The following is a 17,464-nucleotide window of genomic DNA, read 5'->3' on the forward strand; positions in this document are numbered from 1 at the left end:
GTCATACATAATTACCAATCTAGATAAGGTATAGTGAGAAGACTCACCTCGGATGATGAACAACCCCTACAAATGCTGCAGCTACGCATCGGCTACTAACTCTATGCCAACCCACAGTTAACCCAATTAGGAACTAAGTCCAACTCTCACTCAAAAGGTCCAAGACAGACCACTGATCATCTCATCAATAACCTAAAACCCATTGGGCCCACCAAGGGCCAATGATAAGTGGGGTCTCCAAAGGCCTAAATCTCAAATCTTGAAGGCAAGCCCAACACTAGATAAACTCCTCAAGCCCACTAATGGCCCAATTTGCTAAACTGGGCCCAATCCCTCCAATGGGCCTTGCACCAAGCCCAAAAATATCTTACTTATGATGGCCCAAAAGGCCCAAAGACCCAAGGCGTGGCCCAAGGACACAAAGCCCATACTGACAGAGTATGCGGGGCGTACTTCTACGTACGCTAAGCGTACATGAAAGATGGCAAGTACGTTGGGCATACCTGCACGTACGCTCAACGTAATTCCCCTGATAAGTCCTTTTTCCATTAAGCACTTATTACACCACTCCAGAGGCTACAAACTCAGATCCAAGTCCTTTTCCATGACTTATTCCATAAAGTCACTGACTTGGTGACTTCACATGCACCAAACCCACCCAAACTTCCAAGAATGACATTCCACTTCCATAAAAGGGCTAGATCTCATGCATGAATACAAATAGGGCATCAAGATGGCAACTTTACTGCATAAGGGATCCTTTTAGCTATGAGGGTGGCAACCCTAAGCTCAAAAACAAGATTCCAACATAAAGGTCCAAAACTTGGGACCAAAACAACTCCAAAACTTCACTTCACAAGATCTATGCATTCTTAAGTAAAGTTATGAACTTTATACCTCAGAAGAGCTCCAAATGATGATGATATTCCAGATCTATGAGCTCCAAGCTCCCAAGTTCTTCCTTGCCAACTTCTTCTTTTGAAAAACCCAACCTTACATGACCAAAATAACTCTCTTGAAGACTAAATCACTCAAGGTTGAAAATATGAGACGTTCTAGGGTTTCTCTGAGGTTAGGGAACAAACATGGAGGCTAGGGTTTGCACTATAATGTTCTATAAATAGTGGCACACCCTAAATTTAGGGTTTCTGGACTTTGGACGTACGTTGGGCGTACCTCCTATACGTTGGGCGTACGCCAAGGAGCACCCGCGACCATTTCCCTTATACGCTGGGCGTAACCCAACCTTACGCTAGGCGTACCGACGCGCTTCCATTTCACATGTATGGCCTTCCATGCCAAATTTTCTCCCTAAGGGACCATTTATGTCCAAAAAACCTCCAAGTGCTATATCTTCCTCACCCGATGTCCGTTTCCAACGAACTTTATATCCACAAAAAGGTAACGAGAAACTCTACACTTGTATCAACTTTGTTTCTCCTAAAACCCACTCGAATTCAGATCTAAAATTCATGAAAAGTCTAAACCGACACTTGTTGATACCCTTGGGACCTAAAGCACAACCCGAACCCGTTTCTCACACAAAACACCCTATCCATATCCAAGAAGGCCTAAACATGTCTCCTTTAAAATCTCGAAACCTTCTCATATTCAGATTACGGCCAAAGTACATACACGTACGCCCAACATACGTGGTTAAGATCGAATTCACATGCAAGGCCCTACGCCCAACGCACTTGGATCGTACACCCAACACACCTGGCTCGTACACCCAACGTAAGGGTAAATCTTGTCAACTTCTAAAACATGAAGCTAAAATGGAAATTACCTAGAACACTAGTGTTACACTGTCGAAGGTAGCTCCGACGGTTATACAAGGTTGTGGTCGATTGGGGTTTTTTCTACATACCAAAGGGAGTCCAATGGAGGTGATTTCAGCGAAAACTGATGGATGGAATGGTTTGTGTGTGATTTACAACAAATTTGGAGGTGGCGTCGCACAATGGTTAGCGACATGTGGAAGGGGAATCGAGGGGTGGGTTTGATCGGACATGTCAGGGTTCGATTGGTGGTGGTTCCATGAAAATCAAATGAAGAGATGTGGTTGTTCGGCGATTTCCGACAAAATCTTTTGGTGAAGGAAGGTGGAGGATGAAATTGATGGGTGGAGAGAAAAAGAGGAGAATGCGGGTGTAATATATTTCTTTTTTCTTTCTTTTCTTGAATAATTTTATTTAAAAAAATATATAAAATATATTAAAAAGGAATAAAAGTCTTTGTATATGGGTGATGTACCAACCACTAGGGTGAGCATAGTGTGGTTTAGTACGGTTATTGGTTAAAACCGAACTTCAAACGGAAAATGGAACCTGCCGTCTCAGCATAAACGATTGGCTCACCAAAAGCCAACAAGTTCATTGGAACCAGCCGTTTCATCTTAAAACTAGATTCTTTGTACTGAAACAATACTAGATGTGCACCTTATATAGAGGTCATTTGCCATCTCTTTTTTTTCCACCAGGCAATATGTGATAGCCACCATATTGCCTTTTCTCATCTTTGTTCCTTTACACATAACACACACATTACATATATGTTATCAGGGTCGGTCCATTGTTTTTTACTACCCGGGGCGAGTTAGGAACCTTATGCCCTTACATATAAAAAAGTTTGAAAAATAAAAAATGCAATAAATTTTGTAATCAAACAAATAATACAAACAAAAACCACCTAAAACAATGCCAATGTGTGTTGTTTTGAATGAAAAACATTTTTTATTTTACAATAATCAATATTTTGCAACAAATCACTTTCGATACTTAAAATTGTTAATCAATTCAATCTTTCTTGAGTCATGGTACTTTGAAGATACGATTTCATGAGCTTCAAGTTTGAAAAACTTTTTTCCGCGGAAACAACCATAACAGCCCGTCAAAAATATCATATATGCAACAAACACATTAGAGAACATATCTATATTCTTCTTGCATACTCTATTATTTGAATAGATGTCAAAAGACTTTCACATATGTATGTTTCATGGTAATAGTTTCTAAAATATTTATAATTCACTATATAAACCAATTCTTTCAATATCATATTCTTCACCATTTGTCAAATTGGCTGCGGGATTTAAACAACATTTTTTTTATTAATCATCAACTAAAAAAACTAGTTTGGAAGCATAAAAAAAAGAAACAAATACATAAATAAGAAGTTCAATCAGCCTCCTGATTCACATCAAGAAACAAGAACAAAATAGTTACGAAAGGAACTTTAGAAATTTATAACAGAAGCAAACCACATTGGTACCTAAAGCAAACCAATATCAGATACAAAATTTCGAGCCTAAACGGGGAGAAATTAAAATTGAAAACAATCATAAATCGAACTCTAACATGCAAAAACAAAAAATTCAACTCCCAAAACAAACCACAAAAATCATATTACTAGGAGTTAGATTGATGGAAGCAGATTTCAAGCTCAAATAGAAATTAAAATCGAAATCAGTAGAAATTGTAACTAAAGCAAACCTCAGAAAGCCAAAGTATTACCTAAAGCATATCTCAAAAATCAAACACAAACCAACAGATTTCGAGCACACACAGATAGAAATCGGACCCTTGGAATTGATCAAACTCCTAGGTCCATTCTACTGTAATCAAATATACAATCCCAACTCCTGAAAAAAACCAAAAAAGTCAGAATCAGACCTCTGGTATGCAACACAACAAGCATAGAGAGAAAATTATAATCACATTAATACAAATCAAACTCACCCAAACAACCAAATTAGTTGAAAAGAAAATCAGAAATCGAGATATCAACTATAATTGAAATCAAATAGGTAAAAATCAAAATCCTGAAACAAACCACAACCAAAGAAATAAGAAAAAGATTAAGTAAAATAAAAGTATAAAAGTCACCAAAAATAGTTTAAGTGAAATCAGATCAAAAAATCCAACAAGACCTTTCTGGCTTTCTATTTTCCTTGCCAGTTTTGCTTCAGGTTAATAGTGAATTGGTTAAGAAAATCGAACAATCATAAATCGAACTCCAACTTGCAAAATGAAATCGCAATACTATGAGATCATTGAGAATTTGAGATGATCGATTAAGTGCAGCAGCAGGTTTAGAGATAAATAGAATGAGAATAATGAGTAGAAATCAGATGTTGTCATGTAGAAGGATGGTAAACAAATTCTCAATCTCTCCAACTCGATTTAGACTTTAGTGCCTTAGAGCGCTCCTCGATCTCTCAATCTCTAACGTTTTTCTTGGGGCGATACCCGATTTGACAATTCCAATTCTCAAAGTCCCGCTCTTGCAAGACGTCGAGTCAACTGCCTTCTTGCTTCTTGGATTAAAATTTTGGGCCAAAGTACTTAATTTATGTCCCCTTAGTTTGATGCCTCGGGCTTAAGCCCGGCTCATCCATGTATTGGGCCAGACATGTATCTTATTAATACATATTAATATTAATATATATATATATATATATATATATATATATATATATATATATATATATATATATAAATAATACACTACACATATTCAATAGTATTACACAACATATACATAGTACAACATATACATAGTGTATCATTTTTCTTATTTGAACATAGACACATATTATTATATATATATATATATATATATATATATATATATATATATATATATATATATATATATATATATATAGGGTTAGGATCAAATGTGAATCACAAGTATTGTGTGAATGTGTGACCAAATTATAGCCATTAGATTAAAAGAAATGAAATGATGTGATATTAAGGTGCATGTTATTAATATGGACTAGAGTTTACTATATAAATAGCATTAATCAATTATAAAGGTAAATATGGCAGTTACTTATGAGAGAATTTAAAATTACGTACATTTTAACTTATTATGTTAAATTAATTAATAAAAATTAAATCAATCTTACATTTTATTCGGAACATTTAAATTAAATTAAGTTTTTTTAGAATCCGTATTCATTCAATTTGATTTTTTTTGAGTTGACATTCTTATAGAATAAACATCCACATATTAGACAAAAACATATTAGTATTTTAAAAAAATGTTTTGCAATATAACAAAGAATATATATTATAAAAATGAGAGTCATCGCAATAACATAAAACAACCATTTTTATAACATAAAAGAAGAATATAGATAATATTTTGAAGAATGTACATAACCTTCAATACTACGTTCTTGAAGAATTTTTCATCAATTTTACAGAATATAAAAAAATTTATATGACTTATTACATTATTTGTACATTCTTTAAGAATTTGTCATCATTCTTTAAGAACCAGTCATCATTCTTGAAGAATCTGTCACAATTCTTGAAGAACCGGTCTTTTCTTTTTGATAGTATCCCATGTCTCTATCTTTATATCTTCACGTTTGAACCTAAACCAACAAATCTATCAATTAAAACCTTCGTTTTCCTCGTATAAAGAAGGTAGATCCTGTTTCCACAAATCAACACAACTCACAACTTATACTAATCTTACATATTCTGGTGTTCACAAATTGCAAATATGAAACAAGGAAAGGAGCTGACCTAAGTAGGATACAAGAACAACCTCTCCAGGAGACCTCTTCATATCAGCATGAGGAACTCCATAAGGACAACCCAATAACTATACGTTTGATTTTGTGGTCAAATGGAAAGTTAGTGCATACCTTTTGTGATAACTTAACCAAAAAACTTTAATAAAAAAGGTAGGTTTTAATATTTTTTATTAATTACCATATATAAATAATAGTTGGACCTCACGTTCACCACATCGTTGGGTGCCCAATAGCCGACTTAAAATATGACCACCGACTCTACAAGACCCAAATTTGGCAAATCCAAAATCAAAAACTTTAGCATGAAAGGATTTGTTAAGAAGTATGTTGTTATTTTTGAAATATATTTGAATTATAGGAGGACTGACATGTTCATGAAGGTACTCCAAACCTTTTTCTACTTAAATACCTGTTTTCAATCATATTTTTCACACTAAACTTGAAGGAAGTGCATTAAATCCAGTGTTTTTATGAAGTTTATAACTCGATTTGGATTATGGTTTATCAAATCAAAGAAAGTGAATTCTTTTTATAGGCATACATACCTCTGATCGGATATAAATGTTCTTGGCGACCACCATTATCAATTAAATACTTTCAAAATTTACATCTAAAAATCCTCATAAGCTAAAGGAGCATAGAATTAAAAAAAAATACTTTAACTGAGTGAGGCCACAATTCCTAATGTAGAAGGTGATCGGTGAGGCCGAGCGTTTGAAGTAGAAGCGGAAAAAACACTTTAATTGAGATAAAATGTATGACTAACCTGATGGTGAACGAGGAGATCGATTGAACGGGGAGATCGATTGGAGCGGAGTAGCAACCCTTAATTAGGTCGATCGAAGTGATGTAGTCGGCAAGTCGCCATTTGAGATGGAGTAGAGAAATTAAGTAGAAGGCAACTAAGGGTATGGGAATTACAAAATTATGCCTTGTTTGATTTTATAGCGATGGACGAAGGAGATGGCTTAGGGTTAGGTTCTGACAATGGTGAGGTGTTGTCTGTGGAATGAAGATGACGATGATTGTTGATAAAAGGGTGTGAAATTGAGATCCTGTTTTAAAGGCTTATTATTTGAATTAGTTATTTATTATAATTAATTATATCTAAAGTTACCATTATTATACCCTTATCAAATGATTGGCTTAGAATTGGTCATACACTCACACAATATTTAAGGGTTATATATGATCCTAACTATATATATATATATATATATATATATATATATATATATATATATATATATATGGTGTAGTTCGGTTATTTTCTGTATAAAAACCGCATCGAAAATCTTTGTTTTTTGCAAAAACAAAAACTACACCGTTGGTTTTAGTTTTAGTTTCTGCTTATGAGATTTTTTTTTTTTCGGTTTTTTAATTGTGGTTCGGGTTTTTATCACCCCTATCAACCACAAATTCAATTGAAACCGAAAAGATCTTCCATAAAAAAATAAAAATTGATTACCTTTCCGATATAGAAATTAAAAAAAATAAAAACTTTCTGAAACTGAAAAATAAATTTGCTAACACAATTTGAAAAAAAATACTAATAAGCGCCTCTTTGCCCCCATGTCTTTTTCATCGGTCTCTCTCCTCTCTCACCTTTGTCCTCCACTGAAGTCATCCTCCACCGCTGCCCTCCTAACAGACGTTGAGTCCTCACTCTCTCTTCCATGCCCTAGCTCAATTGCCGGTGATTTCAGTTCCGATTTCAAAAGCTTAGTGTGATTTCAGTTCCGATTTTATCAGCTTAGAGCGACCTCAGTTATATCAGTTCTGACTTCAACATATTGGAGTGAAGACGTTTGAAAAACGATCAAAACAACACACAAATCAATCCAACGTTCTGTTAGGTAAGTCTACTAGTCGTTCATCGTTTTCGGAATTGCCGGACAAACTTTTGTCAGCCATTTTCCTACCAAATCAAGCCAACGTTCCTTCAGGTAAGAATCCAATTGATTTTTATGGGTATTCACTTGTTCTTCATTTAGATTGGTTCGATCCAATTGGGGCATGAACTAGGTTATCTAAGCATGAAGCACATCATTTGGGTTCGATTCAATACGAAGGCAATGTTTTTGTTAGGTTCGGTTTCAGGAAAGTATTATAATATTCAGTGGAATATATAGAATAAAGGGGTGTTTGGGAGTGCTTTTCAAATTTCAAAATGTTTTTCAAAAAGTCAATAAATTAAAAAAAAATGTTCGGTAAACACCAGTTTTTAAGTATTTTTCAAAAAACCAATAAATTGTTTGAATTCAGTGGTCTTCCCCTTTAATATTGTGTTAGATATGTATAAAATTAAGAAAGAAAATCTATTTGGTTTTGCAGCGTTTGAGAAAGTCATCAAAAGAAGAAATGAAAGGCAGTCAGGATAGAATCAGCGATCTTCCTCAAGACACAATTGAAAAAATTCTGACTCATATGCCAATCCGAGATGCATTGAGGACGAGTATTTTATCAAGGAAATGGAGGCATTGCTGGAAGGGAATGCCTAAACTTGTATTTGATGACAAGTACTTGAATACCTCATCAAGTAGCAAAGAAATTAGAAAATATAAGTTTGTCAATGCCATCTTCCATGTTTTGATGCTACACAATGGTCCAGTATTAGAATTCAGTATCTCTATTAATATCGATACAGAAATTGATGATGAGATTTACCAAATAATACTCCATCTTTCAAAGAGCAAAAATATCAAGAAATTCGTCTCTAAGTTCTGGTCAAATGACGTCATGAAGTTATTATTTTTTAAGCGCTACAAGCTACCCTCCGTGTTCTTTTCATTACACGGACTAGAACACCTACATCTCACACATTGTGTCATTGAGCTTCCATTAACATTTAATGGATTTATTACCTTAAAGAGTCTCAAGTTATGCGATGTCAACATCACTTTGAAGACGCTTCAACAATTACTTACCAATTGCCCAATACTTGAGGAATTTATACTGGTAATTAATTAAGTCCCATATAACCACTTACGAAAGTGCCTTTGGTTAAAACCATTCTTACAAAATATAGTGATGCAGATTGGATCTCAAAACAACTCTATTGCACTAGGAAACAAGTGTACATTTCTTGAGCTATCCAAATGTTTACCTTCGGTTCATGTTTTGAAAATCTCAAAGTATTATATCAAGGTAATAAATACTTAACTTGATGGTTTTATCTCGTGCAAGAATATTGTGTTTTAATTCTAGTTTTGGTATTCGGCTAAAGCAGTTTGCTAAAGGCAGTATGCAGAAACTCCCTACTTTACTAGTCCACTTGAGGATACTTTTTCTTGATTTGTGTTTTCTGAAACAAGATGAGCTTTCGAATGCTCTCAGTGTGATCAGAAGCTCCCCAAATTTGGAGAAGATAAAAATAGAGGTAGATAGATATAAACTACACACAATCACATACATAGTCACTATACATCTTCAATTCTGTTGACAAAAGTATATATACAATACATGTTTTTTCATCAGCTGTGTTGGATCCATATGCTGTGTGGTCAAGAAACTTGCAAGGGCTTGCTTGATCTTCAAGACTACTATTTGGGAATGAAGTTGGATCGCCTTGAAGAACTTGAGATAACAAGTTTCCATAATCATGCTTTAGAGATGGAGTTTGTGAAACTCATCATGGCTAAATCACCTATGCTTAAGAAAGCACGGATAAAGCTTAATTCAGATGTTTCTGTGGATCAAGAAAATAAGATTCTTCGAGATTTGTTGCGATTAACATTTCCACGTGCATCACTAGGAGTGGATATCATTGTTGAACGCTAAACAATTATATATGTGGATGCAATTGGGCTTTTAGTTTTCTTTGTTAAGTTTAAGGATTGTTGAAGCACAATGCCTTTATTGTCTATTTGAACTCGTTTAAATGTCTTTTGTGGATCGATTGTTAATATTATGATAACTGTTGCTTTCTACATTTGTGTTTTGCTCATTATTATAACATCTCCAACCTAACATCAAATCACCATTTTAGTATAAAAGAATAATATAATATTTGAAATTGTGTCGAGCTTAATATGATAATTTTAGTCTTCAAGATTTTGATCTATACACACTAACGTATTTAGTAAAAACTTAAAATTGATTTATGTCTCACACTACAAATATTCTAATAAAACACACAATTAACTTGAATATTATTGTAACAAAAAATTTATAACACAATTTGTAAGGATCAATAAATAAAAAGAATCTTTTTGAAAATCTACAAAAAAGAAACATACAGATAATGTATTTTGTGATATAGAAATAATATTTATGAATTGAAGGAATTTAATTGTAGCACAATCTTTACATGATTTTGGAGAGAAATTAGGCATTTTGGGCCCTAAGTTGCAAATTGGTCTAGCGGCCCTTAATTTGGGCATGTCATTTTATCCCTTGTATAAAAAATCTTGTACCAAACCACTGCCCGCGGACCCGCCCTTAGTAGGGTGTATCGGTGTATAATTTCTTATTTAATCACATAAAATATTTAAAGTTTTAGATTTTTATCAATCTGCAACAATCTTTCAAAACACATAGAGAATCAATAACTAAAACATAAAATTGTCGAAAAGATTAAACCAAAAAAGATGAGAACGCTAAAGGAGAATATATGGACGCAACATATTCATCTGATTAATTATTAGATAAGCTTTGTAAAAAAAGCGATTATTGTAATAATGGACATTATAACCCTGCTATATACGGCTGTGTTAGAGAAAAAATGACTTTAGAACAAATATATGGATATTTTGATATTCAGTTTTGCAAGTGATGGAATATTTACCAGAATGCCGTCATGAATTCTTTCTTTATACCTACTCAAAAAACATAACAAACCTCTACAATCTGCAATAGGGTGGTAGAAATATTGGTGAGGTGTTGGAGAGAGAGAGAGAGAGAGAGAGAGAGAGAGAGAGAGAGAGAGAGAGAGAGAGAGAGAGAGAGAGAGAGAGAGAGAGAGGAAGCGGAACTGAAATTTGATAACCGTAAAATGCATAGTTTAAAAGGGTCATGGTTAAATGTGGGAAGGATCGGATGGTTATGGTTTTTTAGGGTGATTAACTCACTCACTAGGAGCCATTATATATATATATATATATATATATATATATATATATATATATATATATATATATATATATATATATATATATATATATATATATATATATACTAGCAGTGTATCCGCGCAAAGCGGCGGGGCGTGTAAATTCTTTCGATGATATGTTTCCTCTATAAAAATGTTATGTTACAAAAGAAAGTACATGTCGAAGACAAAATAATTAAATTATGGTGTTATTTGTTAAATGATACATCAAATAACCGATAAAAACAAACTGGTTAAAACGACATAAAATATGAAATGTTTAAGCCATTCAAACAAAAATAAAGAATTATAAGAATACACAAAATATGAAAATTTGTAATAACACATGACTAATTATATATTATTAATCGTGCAACAATTTTTTTTTACATCACATTTGATGTATAAACTTCATCACCTTTTAAATTTTCGTTAGGCTTCACTAATACTTTTGTGTCCCTAGAAACAATATTATGTAAAAAAAACTTAAAGTTTGTCTTCTTTATGATTTTATTACTAACTTTGGACTTTTATGCTATAAATTTGGATATGACGGCTAGTTTTTTTTCACTATCGTCGATTAGTTTAAATAGATGATTAGCTTTCTTTCCGCAGACGTCAAATATATTTATTTTAGTGAACACTTTTCTTTTGGCAATGATTATCTCCTTTATTTTTAATATGAATGTCACCCATTGCTCATTTTTTCTTCTAGATTTTGAGCTTCGTAATAACATCCTTAATTCGGAAAATGATACAATAAACATGAAAATGAAAAAGATCAAACATAGATCTTTCCAAAAAATTGAATCTTGATGTTTAGAAAATCGAAGTCGGTCAAAAACTAAGTATCTATTTAAAATATTTCAAAATTGCAATAAAGATTGTACATAAATGTATAGTCTAGAAATATACCTGAATATGTTGGAAACCATGGTGCTGGGTGGTTGAAGGCATAACCATGAAAACGACCAAAGTGTGTATCGATCAGGCCGACATTTGGGAATGGTTGGGTTTGACTGGAAGCGACAGTGTAAAAACGATCAAAAAATGTCATGGCCGCGGTGGACCGCGTCACATATGGCAAATCAAAACTCTAAATGCTAGTTGAGAGAAAAAAGATAGAGAATGAGAAGAGGGAGAGCTTTCAAAAGTAATTTAGGGTTCCTGTGGTGAAGTCGTTTTTGAAAGGAAAGATGTCAGAAAGCGGTGTCATAGAACCGGTGGTTGGGGATAGTGGAAGACGGGAGATGAAATCATTTTCTGTTCCTGGACGGTGGGCTTTATAGCAGGGGAGGGAACAAAGAGGTATATGTGATGGGAGAGATATTTGAATCAACATGCTAAATTTAAGGATATCTAAAAGAGTTCAAAATTTGAATGAATCCGGGATTTGAGGAACCATATTAAATTGCTGAGAAATATAAGGAGATTTGATGAGAAATATTTGAATTCAAAACGTGGTTAAAATTTAATATTATTTTATTAATGGTTACTTGTACTATCAGCTTCATCATTTGGACGTCTTAAAAAAATATTATTATTATAATAAATCTATTTTTAGAAATAATTAGATTTCTTTTATAAGATAGTAAATATATATATATATATATATATATATATATATATATATATATATATATATATATATATATATATATATATATATAAAACAGAGGGGCATTGTAGTAAATATTATGAAATCAAAACCCATTTTCTTAATCACCTAAATATCTGATCTTTATTTCCTATCAATAAGTTCATCCTCTCACTCCCACTTTTTCAACGATCATTGAGAGCAACATTGACGACGATCGACACCACCGTCAATGATATCATCATAATCCTTTACTCCGACGACTTCTGCCACCTCCGTCTCCCCTCTCCCCTATTATCTGATTCCAAATCCCCTAATATTTGATTCAAAATTAGGTCACGATCTGATCTCTACCCTACCACTAACAAAAACACACATATAATGAGATTTATTGAAAACAATGTTGAAGCATCACATTTATCATGGTCATCACCGCCAAACCTTTGCCGACACCGTCGGTGTCGACCTATTACTGGCTCCAGATCCGAAATCGTTGTAGAACCTCACCAGATCGCCGACCACCAGATCGGGGATCTACCACCGTCTTAGACAGTTGTTTCCATTTCCGCTGCTACATATCATCGTTGTCTCCGATGAGTTGAAACTCTAGTGAAAATTTCGATAACTGAAAAAGGCATATGAAGGTTGGATGTGTGTAGAGAGAGCCAGAAGCAGATCCTAATCTGCAGTCGTTGATGTAGATCTAGATTGATGATGGAGTAATGAAGCAACATCTGGTGGTGTTTCCGATTAAGTAATGAAAATCCGGTCATGAGTTTCACCTCAACAAAGTCCCGGCAATAGCTTCTCCGATGATGTTATTGGCATACTCGAACAATTGCACAATTGCAGGTACATATACCGTATTTCTTTTCTTAATTTTGTATTTTCCTTTGCTTATTATCCTTTTTTCATTTGATTCAATCGAGATGTTCAACTGTGATTGCTAGTTGTCACTTAGGTGCTGTTTGTTTTTTTGAAGTCAAAATGTCTGCAGTCTGCAGACCACATCTGCAAGCCTCTGCGGCAGAAGAGGTGGAACAAATGTCTGCAGTCTGCAATAAGAAGACTGTTTGTTTTTAACGTCTACAGCTGTTGAAATAAATTAATTTTTCAAACTTAATTTCATGTCATAAAGATTAAAAATGCATTTTCAGCAAAAAGAGAGAAAAAAAACGGGTGGTTTTTTTTTTTTTTTTGGTTAAAATGAGGTGTGAAGACCTTTGAAGACAGTGACTCATGTTTGCGCCAGGAAGACCTCGCACAGACGTTTTTTGGTATGCGCACTTCCAAAAAACAAACACTCTGCGAGGGCATATGTCTGCGCGGCGCAGACAAAAGTGGTTGCACAGCTCTTCACAAAAAAAACAAACAACCCCTTAGTTATTTTGCTTTTATTAAAATTAGGTGTGAGACCCATGTATTACATGAGTTTAATTAAAAAAAAATAAATATGAAATTTTAACAATTTGAAAAGTTTGAATTTATAAGAAAAATAAAAAAAAAATTTGAATTATTAAAATTAATGAGACTTTAATGTATTGAATACATTACATATATAAACCATTTCTAATAAATATTTTACATATATATTACCTTATACATTAAATGTGGAATTTTAATTTAAGAAAATGAAAAATACAATAAAATGACAAGTGGAAAATAGAAAATTTAAAAATTCTAGAAAATATCATGTGTCCAAATGAAGAAGAATAAGAGATATGACAAAAAAACCTTCATTTATTATAATAGATGTCTGATTACTAGCAGCCGCCATAGAGCTATGACAAAAAAACCTTCATTTATTATAATAGATGTCTGATTACTAGCAGCCGCCATAGAGCTCCTTTTATATTTATTATTTCTAACATATTTATTTAATTATTAAATGGTTCATATTTATTAAGAATCGGACAATCGGTCAATAGCAAATTTTATTAGGTTTTTCATATACTATTTGAATTATCTAACATATTTTTGTTATAACAAATTAAATTGCTTTTGATATATTAGTACCGAGACAAATATGAATTGATTCAAATTTTAAATAATACAAGATTTAATTTATCCATGAATTCCATATTAATATGAATTCCATATTAATATAGAGTAAATGAGATTTTAATGTGGGATTGATTTTGTGGAAGTTAATGATATTAAAATATTAAAAGTTCTAAACTGTGAATGAGTTTATGAACTATGTAATAAACTGGGCTGTGAAGTTTGTGTATTAAACTTAAATTGAATAGAAAATATTAAATTATGAAATGATTATATTAAGAGTTTTAAGTTTGTGTATTATATTGTGAACAAACTGGGTTGTGAAGTTTTTGTATTAAACTTAGGATTAATTGTATTAAGAGTTTTAAGTTGATAATGTTGTTGTAAGTTTATAATTTTTTGTGTATTAAACTGTGATTTTATATTAACAAGTTGTGAATTTTATTTATTAGGCTGTGATTTTTGCGTTTTAAACGGTGAATTAACTGCATTAAACTGTGAATTTTTTGTTTAAACTGTGAACTGATTATATTAAGTTGTTAATTTTGTGTATTAAACTGTGATTTTTTTGTTTAAAATTTTAAATTGATTGCATTAAGCTGTAAATTTTCTGTTTAAACTGTAAAGTACTAGTATTAATATGTGATTTTTTTAATGAATATTGTATGAAAATATGAATGATTTATGTATAAATGTTTGCATAAAATTTCTTGTGAATATATTTATTTTTTGTGCTGTATAAATATGTAAGAGTATTAGTTTTTATAATCATTTTTCCATTAAAGATTTAATAAGTGAATTATTAAATTGTGAATATAGTATTTAACCTGTCACTTAATGATTTTATATACAGATGTAATTTGGAAAGAAAGACGATTGCAACAATGACACATGTTGTTAGTGGTGGCGTGTGGTAGGTGGTGGTGGTGGTGGTAGAGTTTGAATTTGAACTTTTTAAATATATGAATTAGTGTATACTGGATTGTATTATGTTATGTTATGAATTTTATGTATTAAACAAAAAACGGACTATATTTAGTTGTATATTTTATATAAATTTTGTGTTAAAATATGAATGAATGTATGTATTAGTGAATTTATATATTTATTAAACTATGAATATGATATTTTAAACTGTGAATATAAAATATATGCGATATATTTTTTAAAGATAATCTACAATTTAGAAAAAAAAAGTATATTTTTTTACTAAAATTTTTTATATTTTGGCTGGAAAATAAAAAGTATTACCAAAGAAATGAGAGATACAATGTTTATTCAATTAAGTCGTGAAATCAACCGTAAGAATGTCACTGAATTTAATGTTAGTTCGGTGGCGGCCCGACGGTGGTATGGCGATGGTCCGACGACAAGTGACAAGTAGTTTGTAAACTACAAAATCAAAAAAGTTTGCTTAATACAATATAAATGTTAGATTAGTAAAAAATCCACTTAATAAAAACATTTTAAAAAATGGTTCTTAGAGTTCAACCTTTTTGGGTTATATATATATATATATATATATATATATATATATATATATATATATATATATATATAGGAAATTCTGATTTGATGTATCTAAAATCAGTTACAATTTGATCATTTTTGTTTATTTGGAATACAATTGTTGTGATATGTTGGAGAGGATAGAGTCGGAACTGCAAGAAGGATCCGTGTGAGTATCTTCTCTTGTTTTCACAGTGCAAAAGAGAGAAATGACCATTAGTCAACATCCGGGAGGAGTTCCTGGGACGATGCTCAGACGATTAAGTCAGTATGAGATCTGAGAAAGATGGTAGAAGATTACAGGAGAGAGAGAATTTTGTCCCTCTCATTGTCAGGAAAAAGGATCCTTTTATACATGTTTCAGAGGCGTGTCCCTCAACCGATAATGTTGAGGATTCCCTCGTGAGGTGCGATGTGGCGGACCCATATTGGAGGGTCCTTCGTCACGTCTTTTGCCTCATTCCCCCATTGGCTGGGAGGGGATCTTCTAAATGTTTATGAAGATCGTGGCTATTGTATAATAGGCGAGCGGGATTCTCTAATTGGTCCCACATTTGTCGGGATGTAATTTCCTGGAAAAGGGGTTAAGGCGCGGTTCTGCACCTTAACCGCCATACCACCGCTCTTCGCATTGGCGAAGGCCCGGACTTGGCTTTAGACTAGGTTCTAACTAGGCCATGCCCGGTGTTAGTTTGACTTCTTTGTTGACGTTCCTTATAGGGATACGTTACAAGTCCCTTAGACTCGTAGGTGTATGTGTCAGCTTGACAGCGTCGTCGTTCGAGTCTATATCTCAACACATGTATGCCCGGGATTAGTTCCATCGCTTGACAGGCTTTAAGCAGCGCCGTTAATGTGTGTCAGTCCCGTCGAGGGACGGTTTGTGACGCCAGTTTCGCCTTTAAAATCCCCCCTTTTCCCTCAGGCTCTTCATCCTCATATCCTCATTTTGGCTTTGTTGTATCAATCCTGGTATCCTGTTAAATTTCTTTTCGATTGTTCATCCTTATATTGATAATGGACCGTTACGGTAGAGTCCCTACTGCCGAGGAGTTCCAATTTCTGCAAGATCGCTTCGGCTTCCTACGAGAGCACGATGTAATGATTCTGACAAAGGAAGTGTCAATTTACCATCGTCCTCAAGAGAAGGTGGGGGTTCTGATCCCTTTATTTGAAGCGGGATTACGCTTGCCGATGTCGGATTTCTTCAACATGATTGTGGACCACTATGGCATTTCCGTCGACGAGTTGACCCCTAGCGTTGTTAATAAAATCATCGGTTTTAACCGATTTGTCGATCTCTGGGTTATGTACCAACTTTATGTGTTTTCAGTTACGTCTTTTGTTCGACTACAATTTCCGGGGTCCGCAGTTTAGCGAAGAGAAGAGGGATCCGTCAGTTGATTTCTGAACAAGACGCTCCGAGGAAAAATTGGTGTAGAAGCAATTTAATCGAGAAAAGAAATGAGATCAGAGTTGTAATGAATTAATAACACAGAGAGTAAATATAATCTAGTTTTAACTCTATTATGCTTTCACGATACAAAGAGCATTCAAACAGAAGACAAGCAAAAGTTCTATCTAGCTTATGTATCGATCCCTATTTATAGCAAAATAGAAAGCACACAAAAAATACAAAGGAATAAAACATTACAGTTTCGAAACAACTATGCCTTTGTAATAACTTTACTTAACTAACGAAACTGCCCTATGA

General features: G+C 33.3%; 1 protein-coding gene and 1 long non-coding RNA gene across 4 annotated transcripts; both read left to right on the plus strand.

The window, feature by feature from the left end:
• The first annotated feature begins 7,118 nt into the window (after positions 1-7,118).
• Positions 7,119-9,483, plus strand: LOC145101279 (F-box/FBD/LRR-repeat protein At1g13570-like). 3 transcript variants are annotated; one of them, XM_079038458.1, is made up of 5 exons: positions 7,119-7,500; positions 7,889-8,512; positions 8,591-8,701; positions 8,781-8,933; positions 9,032-9,483. In XM_079038458.1, exons 2-5 carry the CDS (start codon positions 7,916-7,918, stop codon positions 9,332-9,334), a joined length of 1,164 nt encoding a protein of 387 aa, XP_078894584.1. In that variant the 5' UTR covers positions 7,119-7,500; positions 7,889-7,915; the 3' UTR covers positions 9,335-9,483. The 3 variants fall into 3 exon arrangements, with proteins under 3 accessions (XP_078894584.1, XP_078894586.1, XP_078894585.1); XM_079038460.1 differs by having other exon boundaries at positions 8,784-8,933; XM_079038459.1 differs by having other exon boundaries at positions 7,119-7,410.
• A 2,900-nt stretch (positions 9,484-12,383) lies between these two features.
• On the plus strand, positions 12,384-15,317 carry LOC145101280 (uncharacterized). The gene is made up of 2 exons (XR_013705571.1): positions 12,384-13,092; positions 15,095-15,317. It is a non-coding gene; the product is annotated as an uncharacterized LOC145101280 (long non-coding RNA).
• Positions 15,318-17,464: the final 2,147 nt, after the last annotated feature.

Source organism: Lactuca serriola, chromosome 4 (assembly GCF_051521515.1).
Source record: "Lactuca serriola cultivar US96UC23 chromosome 4, Lser_US96UC23_V15, whole genome shotgun sequence".
In the NCBI taxonomy this organism is placed as follows: domain Eukaryota; kingdom Viridiplantae; phylum Streptophyta; class Magnoliopsida; order Asterales; family Asteraceae; genus Lactuca; species Lactuca serriola.

Coding starts and splice junctions, on each gene's coding strand:
- LOC145101279 (XM_079038458.1), top strand. CDS start 7,916: ATGAAAGGCAGTCAGGATAGAATCAGCGATCTTCCTCAAGACACAATT. Junction 8,702..8,780: donor TCTCAAAGTATTATATCAAG/GTAATAAATACT, acceptor ATTCGGCTAAAG/CAGTTTGCTAAAGGCAGTAT. Junction 8,934..9,031: donor TGGAGAAGATAAAAATAGAG/GTAGATAGATAT, acceptor TTTTTTCATCAG/CTGTGTTGGATCCATATGCT.